Raw genomic sequence first — 14,314 nt, 5'->3', positions numbered from 1 at the left:
AGGATGAGTTAGAAACAAGTTAAAGAGTGAATTGGCTGAAAGTCAGCTCAAAAACCTATCTTTGAGTGAAATTCATGAGCAACAGGTAATTTGAACTATGCTTTAAAAAAGCAAAACAACATTAATTCTTGACTTGGTTGACATCTAAAAAAATAAGGTTTAAGAGATAAAGGATTTAGGGGGAAAGTGGGAGTCAGGGGGTGGGATGAACTAGGAGATTGGGATTGACATATATACACTAATACATACAAAATAGGTAACTAATAAGAACCTGCTGTATAAAAAATAAATTAATTAAATTTTTAAAAAAGAGAGATAAAGGATTTTATCACTGTCTCCAGAAAGCACACACAAATGATCACAATTATGAATAAATATTGAAAAGAGTCTAAATTAGGTTAAGTTAGTCTATCCTTTAAGAATCTCTTTCTTACTTTTCTCTGATAATATTCTTTAATAAATTTTCCATTATCTAGTTTTTTTTACTCATTAGGAATGGGTTCCCTTTGCAAATGACCCAGTCCAAATCTTAGACCACGGATCTTTCCTACTGTAAATTAATCAAACTAATCTTATTTGGTAGGGAGTCTTATTTGTATTTTGGTAGTTTAGTCTGTTTTCAAAGGACTGATCATGTTTTGATAAGATAGTACATATCACAGACCAGTGGAGCTGAGACACCAAACCCCTATTTGTTACTCTAATAATAACCTTGGGACCTGTCATGACAAATTATACAAATGACTTACAAGGGTGAAATTTTAGCACAGAGAATTCTGTCTTTGTGGAGTAGAGATAGTACAGGGCTTTTCATTAACTAATTCCTTTTAGACTAGCTCAAAGCCATATAAATGTCTCTCTCCAATCCAACGTCAGTGGTAAAAATGTTCTCCAAGTGTTATGTAATATGGCAGCGTTTCACTGTTCAGAAACTATTGCACGGTGGAACCAGTCAGAAAGGTCTAAAGCAGTTTTGCCCGTGGCAAATTCATGGTATGACTTGCTTTATGATCATATTAACAGCACTATATATTTTATATATTTTATTCTATTTATAATTAACCAAATTAAGATATACCTCCTTCAGTTTTACTTAGCTTTGCATATTCTCTATTCCCCAGTCACTTGAGAAGTTTTTGTGTAAGATTTTGACCAAATTTAGTTCATCTTAATCTACCTATTCCATCCTAAAATGCCAGAAGAAAATGTATTTTTCTTCTTTATGTTAAATACAGTAACTTTCTAGGTGGAAATATTAATATGCCAACCAATTAAAATAAGAAATTTTAAAAATAATAATACATTTAATCATAATAGAAATAAAATTCCAAATACTTTCCCAATCTCTTCAAAATTCCTAACTTGCCATTGCCAATACTAGTCTATATTGCTTAGAAATTATTGTTGTAAAGTGTTGCCTTAAACTTTGAGGGGTTTTAAAAATATCCATATTCTTTCTTTATAAATTGATTTAGTTACTGTTATTATGTTCTAAAATCTATTAGAATTGTATTAAAGGAAGTAAGTGTAGGCTTGGTAGTAGATTTTCCCTCACCAGTTTTCTTACATATATTTAGTGGAGGATGGCAAGGAAAAACAGTAATGTATTGCCTGGAGCAATGTGATTAGAAAGGTAGCTATTATTTAGATATATTCTGCTTTTTCTTTCTGGAACTAGGAAGAAGAGGAGCATTATATACCATAGCATTTTTTCATGTAGAGAAGATTATAAGAGAAAAATTATTAAAGCTTCATTACTGTTTTGGTTAGGGATGCAGTTTGTTGATATGCTGTTTTCATGCTTTAAATGACCATGTAATCATATTTGTTAAGAACCACATATGTCTTTCCAGTGCCCATTTCCATGAACATTTCCCATTATTAACATATTAATTTAATATTCTGATTGTCAATTGCTGTTCACTTGGAGATTAGGTATTCACATATTAGAGTCTGGCCTTCCCTTTTACCTTTGTCCACTGCTTTCTACCCCCCACCGCCTCCCCTGGTCTGTCTTTCAAACCCAGCAGAGATGTTGCCTGATGGGACAGTCCTGTTTTATATTTACTTTTACATAAGGTTGACATGTTTTGGCAGGTACAGTGTAAAATGATGGGATATGAGTTGTAGAGCATGCAATTATTCTACTTAACTACTCAAAAGAAAACTATTCACCCAGTTAAATGAATCAGCATTTGTTTCTTAAAGCTACCTAAGAATTAAGTATCACAGTCACCACCTGTAGTAATTTGGTCATCCTGGTTATCTAGAAACTTTCACACATTCAATCTTAGCTTCCCGTGTTTTAATTTATACTGTTTGTCATTGTTTGGACTTCAGTAATTACAGCATCTTTCTCAGAAAACTATTTTATATAATATGGCAGTGCCTCTCAAACTTTAATGTACTTATGATATCATCTGGGGAATCTTGTTAAAATGCAGATTTGATTTGGTAGGTCTGGGGAGAAGCCAGAGATTATGCATTTCTAACACGTTCACAGGTGATGCCGATGATGCTGGTCTGTCTCTAGTCAGAAGTCCATATACGTATATAACAACTCAACTTTCTGACTGAAGAATTGACTTCATTTTTGGGCAAGACTTAGGATCATTCCTCATTCCTGAGTTTCTGTATGTCCAAAGACCAATAAATTGTTTTGCTTCATTTACCTCCTCCCACATGGTACAAGAGAATAATCCTGTCATCTCCCTTTATTTCCTTTTTAGTTAAAGAACTTCTCACTTCTATATCTTATATCTTAATATTAATTTCAAGCAGTATGGTCATTGATGTTATGTATTGTTTATTGAAGCATCTCTAGGAAGAACAGTAAATTGTTTGCTAGTGAGGTGGGATCCTCACTATTTCATATTCATAGAATGTATCTCTTAATTCAATGTGAATGTTTTTCCATACAAATACAATTCTGAAATGTTAGTAATTACATGATTTATTATTCTTATTTTAGTCTTTTATGTATATATATGCATCAGTTTGTACTCAGTTTGTCTTCTTTTATTTCAAGGGTGTGATTACTTTAGAGTCCCTTGGTAAAAGGGGTTATCGAGTACCTCCTTCAGGAACAATACAAGTGGTATGTGTTTTATAGCCTACAATTGCAATAATCATTCTCTCACATACATATAGAACTTAGCCCTTTCTCCTGCTACTGCTGCTGCAACAACTTTGGTAAGTAACAGTGGGGCTGCAGCTTTGTTTGGAGTTTCCCTGCTCTGCCTCAGGAATGACCATTTGGGGACCTCCATAAAAGGAAAGCATTAATAAGCTAATCAAGGTGAATGCTTTAGAAAACTAGTATATGACAGTTAACATAATTTAAATAGAGCTATTTTCAGTATAATTAGAATTTAGATTACCAGTACCTTCTACTTAATATAATAAGCTGTATTGAGATTGACCTATGTAAAAGGAGACCCCAAATATTAGTATTGCTTTGGCAGGGAAACATGGGAAGCAAAATTATATTATCCCTACTGTAACAATTTCTAAAATTGATTTAATGAGACGGTTACACAAAGCAGAAATGCAGTCCAACAGATGTCAGGGCAAAGAATGTCTCTTTCCTTTTGGTCTAGGTGTTGATCTAGTTTTGGCTTAGGAGAACTCTTCTAGCCCAGAGCAATAATCCTTCATCATCCTTGATCTAGTGTTCTCAGAAGAGTAATTTTATATCAAGGCCAGTTTGTGATTGAGTTCATCTCCAAGTCAGACCCAGGATAATCCTGTAAGCGCAGAAGTCTATTACAGTGTTGGCTCTTGCACCTCTTGGAAGGAGTCTAGCTGATATTTGTCAACTATACCTCAATAAAGCTGAAATTAAAAAAAAAAAAAAAAAAGTCTAGCTGAGTTCCTTACACTAAGGATCTGGTCTAATTCAGCAAGCCTTTTGATGACCTTTGGGTTCAGTGTGATCAGTTCTTTGAAGGACCACTTTTACTCATCACCATTGTTCCAGTATAGCGAAGAGTCTGTACATTTGTTTATTTCATATCACACAGGAATGAAACATAGTACTAGGCAATATATATGCATTTATGTATTGCAGTATGTACATATGTATAAATTTTACCGAGGAAAAATCACTGCATTTTAAAGTAAGATTTTTATGTTGAATGGATTTCTTGAACTAAAAGAGTGATCATCTTCTGATCTCCTGCCTCTGGCTCTGTAGCGCTTGTGAAAGTGTGGGTCACTGGAAAGCTAGCTATCAGGTGTCATAATAATGAGGCATAAACCCAGAGGCAGCACATTTACCCCTTGTTTGAAGACTACCAACTCTACTGGCTATTTTAAATCTGAAATTTGGGTATGTCTTTCATTCCTTGTATAAATTTAATTATGTATAAACATGGCTTGAACTCCTGGCTTACTAGTTGTTGTGGTTGTTAAATGTATTATTAGCCTTAAGACTCACTAGATTTCAAAAATTGGATCATAATATTGATATATTTCTCATTTTGATTCAGTGAGTGATGTCCAGTGCCACGGATGAGCTTCTGAAAGCATGGGCACCAAGTTACCTATTGATGTGTTGGTAATTTGGTTAAAGTCAAATCAGCAGCTTGGAATTTTGTTTAAAAATTAGTACTTTAAAAAATAATATTCCTTCAGTTATTAATGGCCAAGTAGCAATTGAATTTAATTTCAGTCTAGTATAATACTGATGATGATTAAAAAAAAAGTCTAGTATCACTGCAGTGTTTGAAATGAATCCAACTGTGAGAACATGAAGTTTTACTTAGCCTACTTTGTAACTAATAATAATGAACTTTATTTTCTAAACTTGGAAAAATTTCCAAACAAGAAAAGTTCTCTTTTTTGAGAATGTATTTTAAATTTTATAATAACCATATGTACCTGAAACATCACATCAAAGTCTAGTTTTACCAAGATTTTATTTTTTTATTTAAAAAAATTCTATTTATTCACTATTAAAATGTGAGGAAAACTAAAATTCTATTTTGAGCATTTTTCAGTTGACTCATTTTAATAAAGCTAGTGTTTGAAGTAATTGAACTGGAATGTTTTAATTCAGTGAAGGTGTATTGTGCTTAATCTAATGAAACCATTTCTTAAAATATGAACAAGAGTATATGTTATGTATTATCTATTATTAATATGAGATTTGTGACTAAATATTTTGATTTGTTACAGGAGCTTTTATTTCTTTTATTTCTGTAAATAAAAAATCTAATTGAACCATTAAAAATATATTGAATATCATTTCATAAACTTCTGAAATTTTATTAACTTTATTCCCCCAAACTGAATTATATCCACTGGGATTAATTTATTATTAAAAAGCCTATTTTATTATTGGCACAATCATTTTGAATCAAATAAACAAATCACTGTTTTTAAAGAATAATTTCTATATTGTTTCTTCAGACCTTATTTAATCCTAATAAGACTGTGGTGAAGATGTTTGTTGTGATATATGACTTACGAGATATGCCAGCCAATCATCAGACATTCCTACGACAAAGAACTTTTTCTGTACCTGTTAAACAAGAAATGAAGAGAAGTGTTAATAAAGAGAACATCCGACATACAGAAGAACGGTTATTACGCTACCTCATACATCTGAGGTAATGTTTCAAATGAATATGAAAATACGTTACTTTAGAAGAAAACTCTAAAATTTTTAGTTTATTTTTAAAAACTGTCATTCTAACTAGACGAGTGCCCCTTGGAATTTGCTTAACTTCGACACTCTTTATGATATGCCAGGATGCAGAAAACACATGGCATATCTTCCTTCAGTCATTACTACTTGTTGAATTAGGGGAGTTTTCATTTATAGCTGTGTAATGGAAACTATTTTATAGCAAAACAATGCTAATATATCTGGGGGAAATGAAACACAGTTTTCTAAACCAATGCTGTCCAATAGGATTGTAATACGAGCCATATATATAGTTCTATATTTTCTAGTAGCCACATTAAAAAAAGTAATAAGAAGCAGAGAATTAATATATTTTATTTAACCTAACATATTCAAGTGTTATAATTTGAATATGTAATCTACATAAAAATTATTAATGAGATATTTACATTCTTTTGCTGTACTCAGTTTGAACTAGCCACATTTCAGGTGCTCAGTAGCCACATGGGGCTTGTGGCTGCTGAGTTGGACAGGGAAATTCTTAACTTTCATGTATTCATTCATTCATTCAACAAATACTAATGTGTCAGGCATGCTTCTAGACTTTTGGAAACAGCAGGGACAAAATCTCTGTTCTTACACAGCTCATATTCTGGTGATTCCATCAGAAATATATTTTCCTCAAACTTTTACAACCCAGCTAATAGCTCTAGGTTGCGAGAAACCATTTGTTTGCTCTTGAGGTCCATGCTTCCAGCATCGTAGGGTAAGGTTCTAAGCCCTGAAATCCTAGTGTAGTTCTTAAGATCAATGAGCAAGTCTATTGCTTAGAAGAGAACTCAGTAGCCCTTTGCCTGTAACTCTATTCCTACTAATTTTCTGATAAGTCCTCAATCACATCAGTGACAGTAATTCATCTTAGCTTAACTACTTACTCCAAGGAGCCCTATTCATCAGGAGGAGGTAACTTTCATCTCTTTAATCTGTTACAACAGCCGTAGCCATATGTAACCAACATTCGCCAAAAAGTCAACTATCCCAGCTTTTATCATCTCCACATAATGATTAGATACCTTAAATGCTGTAAAGAAACTGCTTTAGAAGGTATGGCATAATTCCCAAAGCTCGCCATGTTCTTCTTCAGATTGAGTAGGTGAAAAACTGCAGAAAGAATGAAAGAGTGAGCCAGTCTGAGGTCTGCTTTAATATATACAACTGACCACCAGATTTTTTAGTTAATTTGGGAATAAAATCCACAAACCCAGATATTTCTACTATGCAAAGGGAAAACTAGAGAAATTAACACTAAAGGGTATGTTTGACTATCTGCCAGATAAGTTTATGTGATTAAAGCCTCCAACCCCCTGTATTATGCTATAAGCTGTTAGCAGAGGATAGAAACAGTTCCATATACAGCTTTGATAACCATTTTCATTTCACTGCTAACTTTCCTCTTGGTTTCTAATGATGATTAGGCTTTATTTAGCTAGCCACTACTGGTGGTAGCAGTCCTTTCTCATCCTGTGATTGTCTCAAAACTTGATAGTTTTCTGTGGTGACTTTCCAAGTGTGGAATCCATTTTAATGTACTCAAAATTGTAGGAGGGCAAGTTGTGTGAAATGGGTCATTCTTTGTAGCTAGAAGATGCCCAAATGTAGTATAATTGGCTGACGTGAACTGAAAGTGCATACTACAGGTAAGGAAAGGTGCATGTGCTGTGGTGTCAGGGATGTAAAGTCAGATTGCATGTGAAACCCAGATTTACGAAAAGAAGCACCTCTGTCATTGTAAGAGGGGAAAGGGAGTATGGAATGTTTAGGGATAGTGAGGGAGAGGCACTGAAATAGCAGCGAGTGCTTTGGCAATATAAGACTTTAAATATCTTGTTAAAGAGGCACTGTTAATATTATAGCAAGACTTCTTCCTGCTTTCAAATTTTAATTACTCAGGTTTGTTTTAAACACTGATTCCCTGAAATGAAGCATCTTTTTATTGTTTCTTTGTTTAGGTTCCAGAGTTCTAAATCTGGAAAGATCTACCTCCATAGAGATGTACGGCTCCTGTTCTCTAGAAAGTCGATGGAAGTTGATAGCGGTGCTGCATATGAACTCAAATCTTACACTGAATCTCCAACAAACCCTCAGTTTTCACCAAGATGTTGATAAAGAGTGACAATTTAAAGTATTTGCTCAGTACCCAAGTTTGAAAGTAAAAAATAGCGTAGAAGGGAGTGTACCAAAATAACAAGCAGGAGAGTGGATCCTCTCCTGTTATCCTGGACCAGTTTTTATGAAAGGATTCCTGGGATGAGATCCACATATTCCAAGGAGACTGGAAACACTCATGTCCTAACCCTTTTTGTACTGTCGAAACCACTTCACTGGACTTGTTGCAAGAGCAAACCACCCCCCCACACAGCCCCCGCCACAGTTAGATTAGTGTTTACACGTTTCATTTCTCAGTTATTTAATATTTAATGTTCTCCTTACTACTCAAGTGATGTTTGTCTTTAGTGTTCTAATGTAGCACAAATCCTATGTAAAATCATACTATGTATTTTTGACATTAATGTTGAAATCTGAAATATATGCACAAGTCTTTTAATTTTGTGTGATGTGTTTTAAGTACTATTCATTTAAGTTATTGAAAATGAGAATGAAATGTTGAGCTTCTTTCAAGATTAACGCACTATGCAAGCATGCGTACTTTTTATATCTCCCAGGTTTAGTTTTTACAAAACCCCATCCCGGTTGCTGTCTCACACAGTAGTCCTTTGACATGCTGTATCGGCAGTGCAACGCGGAGTAAGCTGCTTCACATTCCCTTAGCAAGTTCAGATCATTATGCCCATTCATATTCCTTCTAGAACCCCTTATCCCCAAAACAGTTCTATTTTTTCCTTAATCACTACTACAAAGGCTTTACGTTAAATTGCTGTCCCATTCTAGATAACTTTTGCAAATTGTTGAAAGAATATGTACTTTGAAAACAAATTAGTATTTATATTGTAAATATATGCAAGAAACAAAGAAATGTGTATTTGGCTTTTATTTTTAGATGAGACATTTATGTGATTGAGTGAATTTCTGGTACCGATCAGACAGTTTCTATTCTAGCTTTACAGCTGATAAGAAGAGAGAGAGATCTTGAGCCTTGTACCAATTTATCACTTTCTCATTCACGGTCACATGGAAGGCATTTGGCAACTGGGAAAACCACTGAGTAAAGGAACATGATTGAGTGCATCAAAAGTCTTCCATCCATCCCCCTCAGAAAGAGGAGTGGTTTTAGATCTTTGTACAGGGAGAGTGGGCAACAGCAGATCAGATAACAAGGCACAGATACTGGGAATGCTCACACAAAGCCGTGAACGCAGGTTAGAAAATACATACCGTTCAAGTAGGCCAGACCCAGGAGACCTGGGAGTCTAGAACCAAGTGAGCAGTCTGGAATTTGGGAGATGGGAAGGTCTTTATTTTGGCACTCACCTAAATGGATAGACTATACAAGGCATGTAAGAGTGTGTGCCTGCAGGCTGTGGGGTGGTCAGCAAGAAGTCTCTTATAAAGTCCTTTTGAAATACCAGCTTAAAGAGAAAAGGCTATTTATACTCCACGAAAAATAAAAAAGTTTTCAGTGGCACAAGTTTATAAAGGTTTGTTTCTAATCTTTAGGTGTGTGGTAACAACATGGAATTAGGACCCATGAGGTTTGGATTATAGTCCTAGCTCTAATGGTATCTGATGGAACTGAACTTTCTGGCTCTGGGTGATTGACAAAATGGGGTGAGAGTATCATTAATGTGTCTTTTCTTCTTAAAGTGTCATCTAATTATTGGAATACGTATTTCAATAAATGTATCTAGACTTAAAGAAATTTTTATTGGCATACGGTTGATTTACAATGTTAGTTTGAGGTATACAGCAAAGTGATTCAGTTATACATACACATATATCCACTCTTTTTAGATTCTTTTCCCATATAGGCCATTACAGAGTATGGTAGAGTTCCCTGTGCTATACAGTAAGTCCTTATTAGTTATCTATTTTATATATAGTAGTGTGTATATGTCAATCCCAATAGACTTTTTATATACATTTGACAAAAGTCAATATTGATAATTTTATATAAAACTCGGAAAATACCAAGTATTTAAAACATCAAAATGCCTTTATTTAATTTAAAAAAATGTTATTGCTGCTTTAACCTCTCTAGTAATCCAAAAATTAATGAAGTATGGTATGCAGGTGTCTTTTTATGTGGATACGACACTGCAATCTTTCTAGAATTACTTCTAGTACCTGGTTTTCCACCTTTCTGGGCATTTTAAAGAAAATTTCCAGAAAATGACTGAAGCAGCTGGATGCATCTTGTGCTCTTCCTAGCAAGTTTGTGCAAGGAAAACAAGTGCTGACATTTTGTCCATCTACTTCTTAAGGCCTTTTTTGTCCGTGTTCTTTTTCCCAGTGAGGTATGGTGACCCAGCACCTGTCTGCTCTCGCTTGCCCTGGCACTGTCTCTATCATAATGGTTCTTTTTCTACCCTTCTTTTGTCATAGGCCAAGACTTTACCACACTTCCTATGTGGCTCCTCTTTGTACTCACAGATTATGTCACTGCACTGAGAGCTGGCTTGCAGGTAAAGACAACCGACACTGCTACCTGTGGTAGATCATAGAGATCTCCTCACTTACTGCAGGCTCACTTGGCAGTTTTGCAGACTAACAAAATGAGTGATAACTTCTTTTTAAAAGGAACTCCAGGACACAAGTAACCTCCGGAAAGTCCTTGGAGATTTTCTTATCAGAAGAGTATGAAAAACATTAATAACAAGTGATGACAGTGGGGACTGGCTGGAAGGCACCCAACAGAGGGTTCCCTCTCCTGTCATTTTACCCCACCAGGTCTCTCTCATTCCCGAGGGTTAGAGAAAGGAAGCAATTTCTCCTTCAGAAACTTCATCCTTGGGATCCCCACTCTCCCTAGTCAGTTTGTGAGTGAAGCAATGATTTGTTTTTAAATTTAATTTTTTAAATTTATGCAATGCATGTTTACTATAAAATTTTTTTACACTACATAGTTATGTAAAGTAAATGTGAAAGTCCCTCCTTCCATCCACCCTTCTAGCTATCACTTTACAGATGTGGTGGCTCTTAAAATTTTAGTATATAAGGGCTTCCCTGGTGGCGCAGTGGTCGAGAGTCCACCTGCCAGTGCAGGGGACACGGGTTCGAGCCCTGGTCTGGGAAGATCCCACATGCCGCGGAGCAACTGGGCCCGTGAGCCACAACTACTGAGCCTGTGCGTCTGGAGCCTGTGCTCTGCAACAAGAGAGGCTGTGACAGTGAGAGGCCCGCGCACTGCAATGAAGAGTGGCCCCCACTCGCCGCAACTGGAGAAAGCCCTCGCACAGAAACGAAGACTCAACACAGCCAAAAAAAAAAAAAAAAAAAAAATTTTTAGTATATGACACTCCACATGATCTACTAAACCTGGGAACACAGTATCAGTCTAGTTGGGAAGTAGGCTTTTCATCATGGTAGGAATTCACTCTCAATCCCTAAGACTGTCTGTGTGTGACATTGGAATCAGCTCATTGTACTCCACCATGGATTATCTGTGAGGCAGGGAACATATGAATGCCTACTGTGTGCCAGGCATTGTAAACAATTTATATGTTATTTAATACTTAAAGCCATGATTCAGAGAGAGTATGGATATAGTCTACAATGAAAGAAAAAGGACACTTGAAGTACTTGCCCAAGGTCCCATGGTCAGTAAGTTGAAGGGCCAGGATTCAAATCTAGGTTAAATCTTCTGTCTTTTCCACTCTACTACACTGGCATTTTGCCCCTTTTTTCATTTTTTTTTTTTTCTACTAGTAATTGTGGCCTGGCATCAAAATATACTTTTCATCAATATTCTTGGCAAAAAAATTAATTTGCCGTGTAATGAGATTATATAATAGGGCAATGCCTATTAATCATTAGGGGGGAAAAGATTTTGATTAAAAAAAAAAAAACTTTAGAAAGGAATGTCCTAAAGCAACTCAGAGGCCCTTCAACTTAGTATACTGTCAGGAGGCATGCAAATACAGTTGTGAGAAGTTTCAGAAACATATTGTGGCAAATATTTTATGAGATTTAAATGTTTAAAGTTTTAAACGTCTCTTCCAGACCCCACTGTTCATCATTCTTTTTACTCATTCAAAAATTTCCTATTCCAGCCTTTCCAGTTCGTATAAAGTTCTCTTGTCTCACTAAGTCCCTAGAGAAGTGGCATCCTCCTCTCTCAAGTTCCACTTCCAACACTCAAGTTGTTAAAACTTTTTTTTGTTTTTTTACAGTTCTCTGACCTACTTATTCAGGTGATGTTCCCTGAGTTTTGCTCACAGACATCACCATATATACTCAGGGTTTTCTGGCACTCTGTTATCTAACTTGGTTTCCCTGCGTTGATCTTCCAGTCTCTCCCTTTCATTAAAAATGTATTCTGTTTTTAGAAAGACAAATATCATCTGATATCACTTATATGTGGAACCTAAAAAAAAAAAACTATGCAAATGAACTTATTTACAAAACAGAAACAGACTCACAGAATTAGAAAACAAACTTGTTACCAAAGGGGAAAGGGAATAATGATAAATTAGGAGTTTGGGATTAATAGATACATGCTACTATATATAAAGTAGATAAACAACAAGGACCTACTGTATACCACAGGGAACTATGTTCAATATCTTATAATAACCTATAATGGAAAAGAATCTGAAAAAGAACATATATATATATATATATATATATATATATATGAATGAATATATATATGCATCACTTTGCTGTACACCTGAAACTAACACAACATTGTAAATCAACTATACTTCAATTTAAAAAACGGTATTCGGTTCTTGATATTTGCTACAATATCAGCAATGATGCAGGTAGACTTCCTCGCTCAGCTGTTTGAGGAATGGATGGGGTGTGACTTCTCATCTCCTTTACTCACTCCTACAAACCCTTGAGCTAGGGTACCTAAACCTCAAAAAGACCCCTGATCTTTTTAAAACTTTTATATTCCTACCTAGTTCCAAGCCTGAAAAATCTTTTGTGCGTGTATGCACCAGAATCACCAGGGGGAGCTTTGGTTAAACATCACTTCTTTGCCCCAGACTTAATGAGAATCTCCGTCACTAGGGTTTCTCAGTGATTCTAATCCTTGTAGCTAATTTAATTTAATTAAATAAAATTGAAAATTCACTTAGTTGTGCCAGTCACATTTCAAATGCTCATTATTCATATATGGCTAGTGGCTACTGTATTGGCTAGCACAGATACAGAATATTTCCATCATCACAGAAAGTTCTCTTGGACAGCACTGATCTAGAATATATAAATGGCAGTTGAAGCTATGAGGATGGAAATGATTTCTCAGAAAGTATAAAACTAGAAGAGAAGGGGATCCAAGGACAGAATTGTTAAAATCCTCCCATTAAGAGGCAGGTAAAGAAAGACTCAGTGAAGGAATGACCAGAGAAGTAAGAGAGAATAAGAGAGTGGTATCCTAAAGGTCAAGGGAAGAAAGTTTTGAGAAACAGGGAATTAGTGATCGCTGTGTAATTTTAAACATTAAGGTACATGGTTGATGATGCAAAGGAATATTACTTGGGGAAGGATGGCTTCTCAGACAGTCCCCACAGTGGGACATTGGCCTTTGTGGATTTTCCATTGACCAAAATCTGCCTCCCAGAAATTCAAACTTGCCCTCATGTGAGTGTCACTATCTTTCAGGAACAGATTCTCTTTATCTAAGGTTACATATACTGATTTTCTATATATGTGCATCTATCAGATTTTAGCTCACAAATACATTGATGTAGGATATATACCAGAATGTCAACTCAATAAAAATAAAACTGTTAGATGCTTAAGTTAGCCTGACTAGTGCATTCTGCCTTCTCCCTGTAGGTCTGCATAAAAGAAAGGCAAATTTTCAGTAGGTTACTTTGTGAGTGTGAAATGAGAACAAATATTTAGTTGATCTTATGAAGTTTCTCAGCTGGCCCAGCTTAAGTCACTCCCAAGGGATATACTTGTCAAAGAAAAAGCTCAGTCTTTTGAACCCTTGTATTTTAAGTACTCCCTTGCCTGACAAACCCCTTCCTTTCTTTCTGCAAAAGGAGTGCACTTTTTGTTTTTCAAGTTGCAATCCCAGTGCAATTTTTCCTGCCTGACAGTCTACGCAGGACAACCTGGTTGAGTTTTTATGGTTTCCAAATTTCCACAGAACTGCATTCATAATCTGTTGCTTTATACTAGTTCAACTTTTAGAGGGCAATCTTATTTCCAAGTTTCTGAGAGACGCTTCATTGGAACCACCACATATTGCCTGTAGCTATTCAGATGTCAAGTAGAATAAGGATTCAATGTAAAGCCAGTGGTTAAGAATCCACCTGCCAATGCAGGGGACACGGTTTCGAGCCCTGGTCCGGGAGGATCCCACATGCCACGGAGCAACTAAACGCGTGTGCCACAACTACTGAGCCTGCACTCTAGAGCCCGTGTGCCACAACTGCTGAAGCCCACATGTCTAGAGCCTGTGCTCCCCAACAAGAGAAGCCACTGCAATGAGAAGCCTGTGCACCGCAGCAAAGAGTAGCCCCCGCTCAATGCAACTAGAGAAAGCCT

The 14,314-nt window shown here is 35.9% G+C and overlaps 1 protein-coding gene across 11 annotated transcripts in view; it reads left to right on the top strand.

The window, feature by feature from the left end:
• ATOSA (atos homolog A) overlaps positions 1-8,234 on the top strand; it is an 85,555-nt gene extending 77,321 nt beyond the window's left edge. For 8 of the 11 annotated variants that reach the window (XM_082445440.1, XM_082445437.1, XM_082445445.1 and 5 more), the window contains 3 exons: positions 3,029-3,097; positions 5,413-5,612; positions 7,639-8,234. In XM_082445440.1, coding sequence (XP_082301566.1) covers positions 3,029-3,097; positions 5,413-5,612; positions 7,639-7,792 — 423 coding nt within the window. In that variant the 3' untranslated portion in view covers positions 7,793-8,234. Of the gene's footprint in view, positions 1-3,028; positions 3,193-5,412; positions 5,613-7,638 lie in introns of those variants that run through there. The other 3 variants (XM_082445442.1, XM_082445441.1, XR_014258508.1) reach the window with 2 other exon arrangements.
• The last annotated feature ends 6,080 nt before the right edge of the window (positions 8,235-14,314 follow it).

Source organism: Balaenoptera physalus, assembly GCF_965194825.1.
Source record: "Balaenoptera physalus genome assembly, chromosome: 2".
NCBI lineage: Eukaryota > Metazoa > Chordata > Mammalia > Artiodactyla > Balaenopteridae > Balaenoptera > Balaenoptera physalus.
Note: the sequence above shows the minus strand (reverse complement) of the source record. Positions and strands in the feature narration are given on the sequence as shown.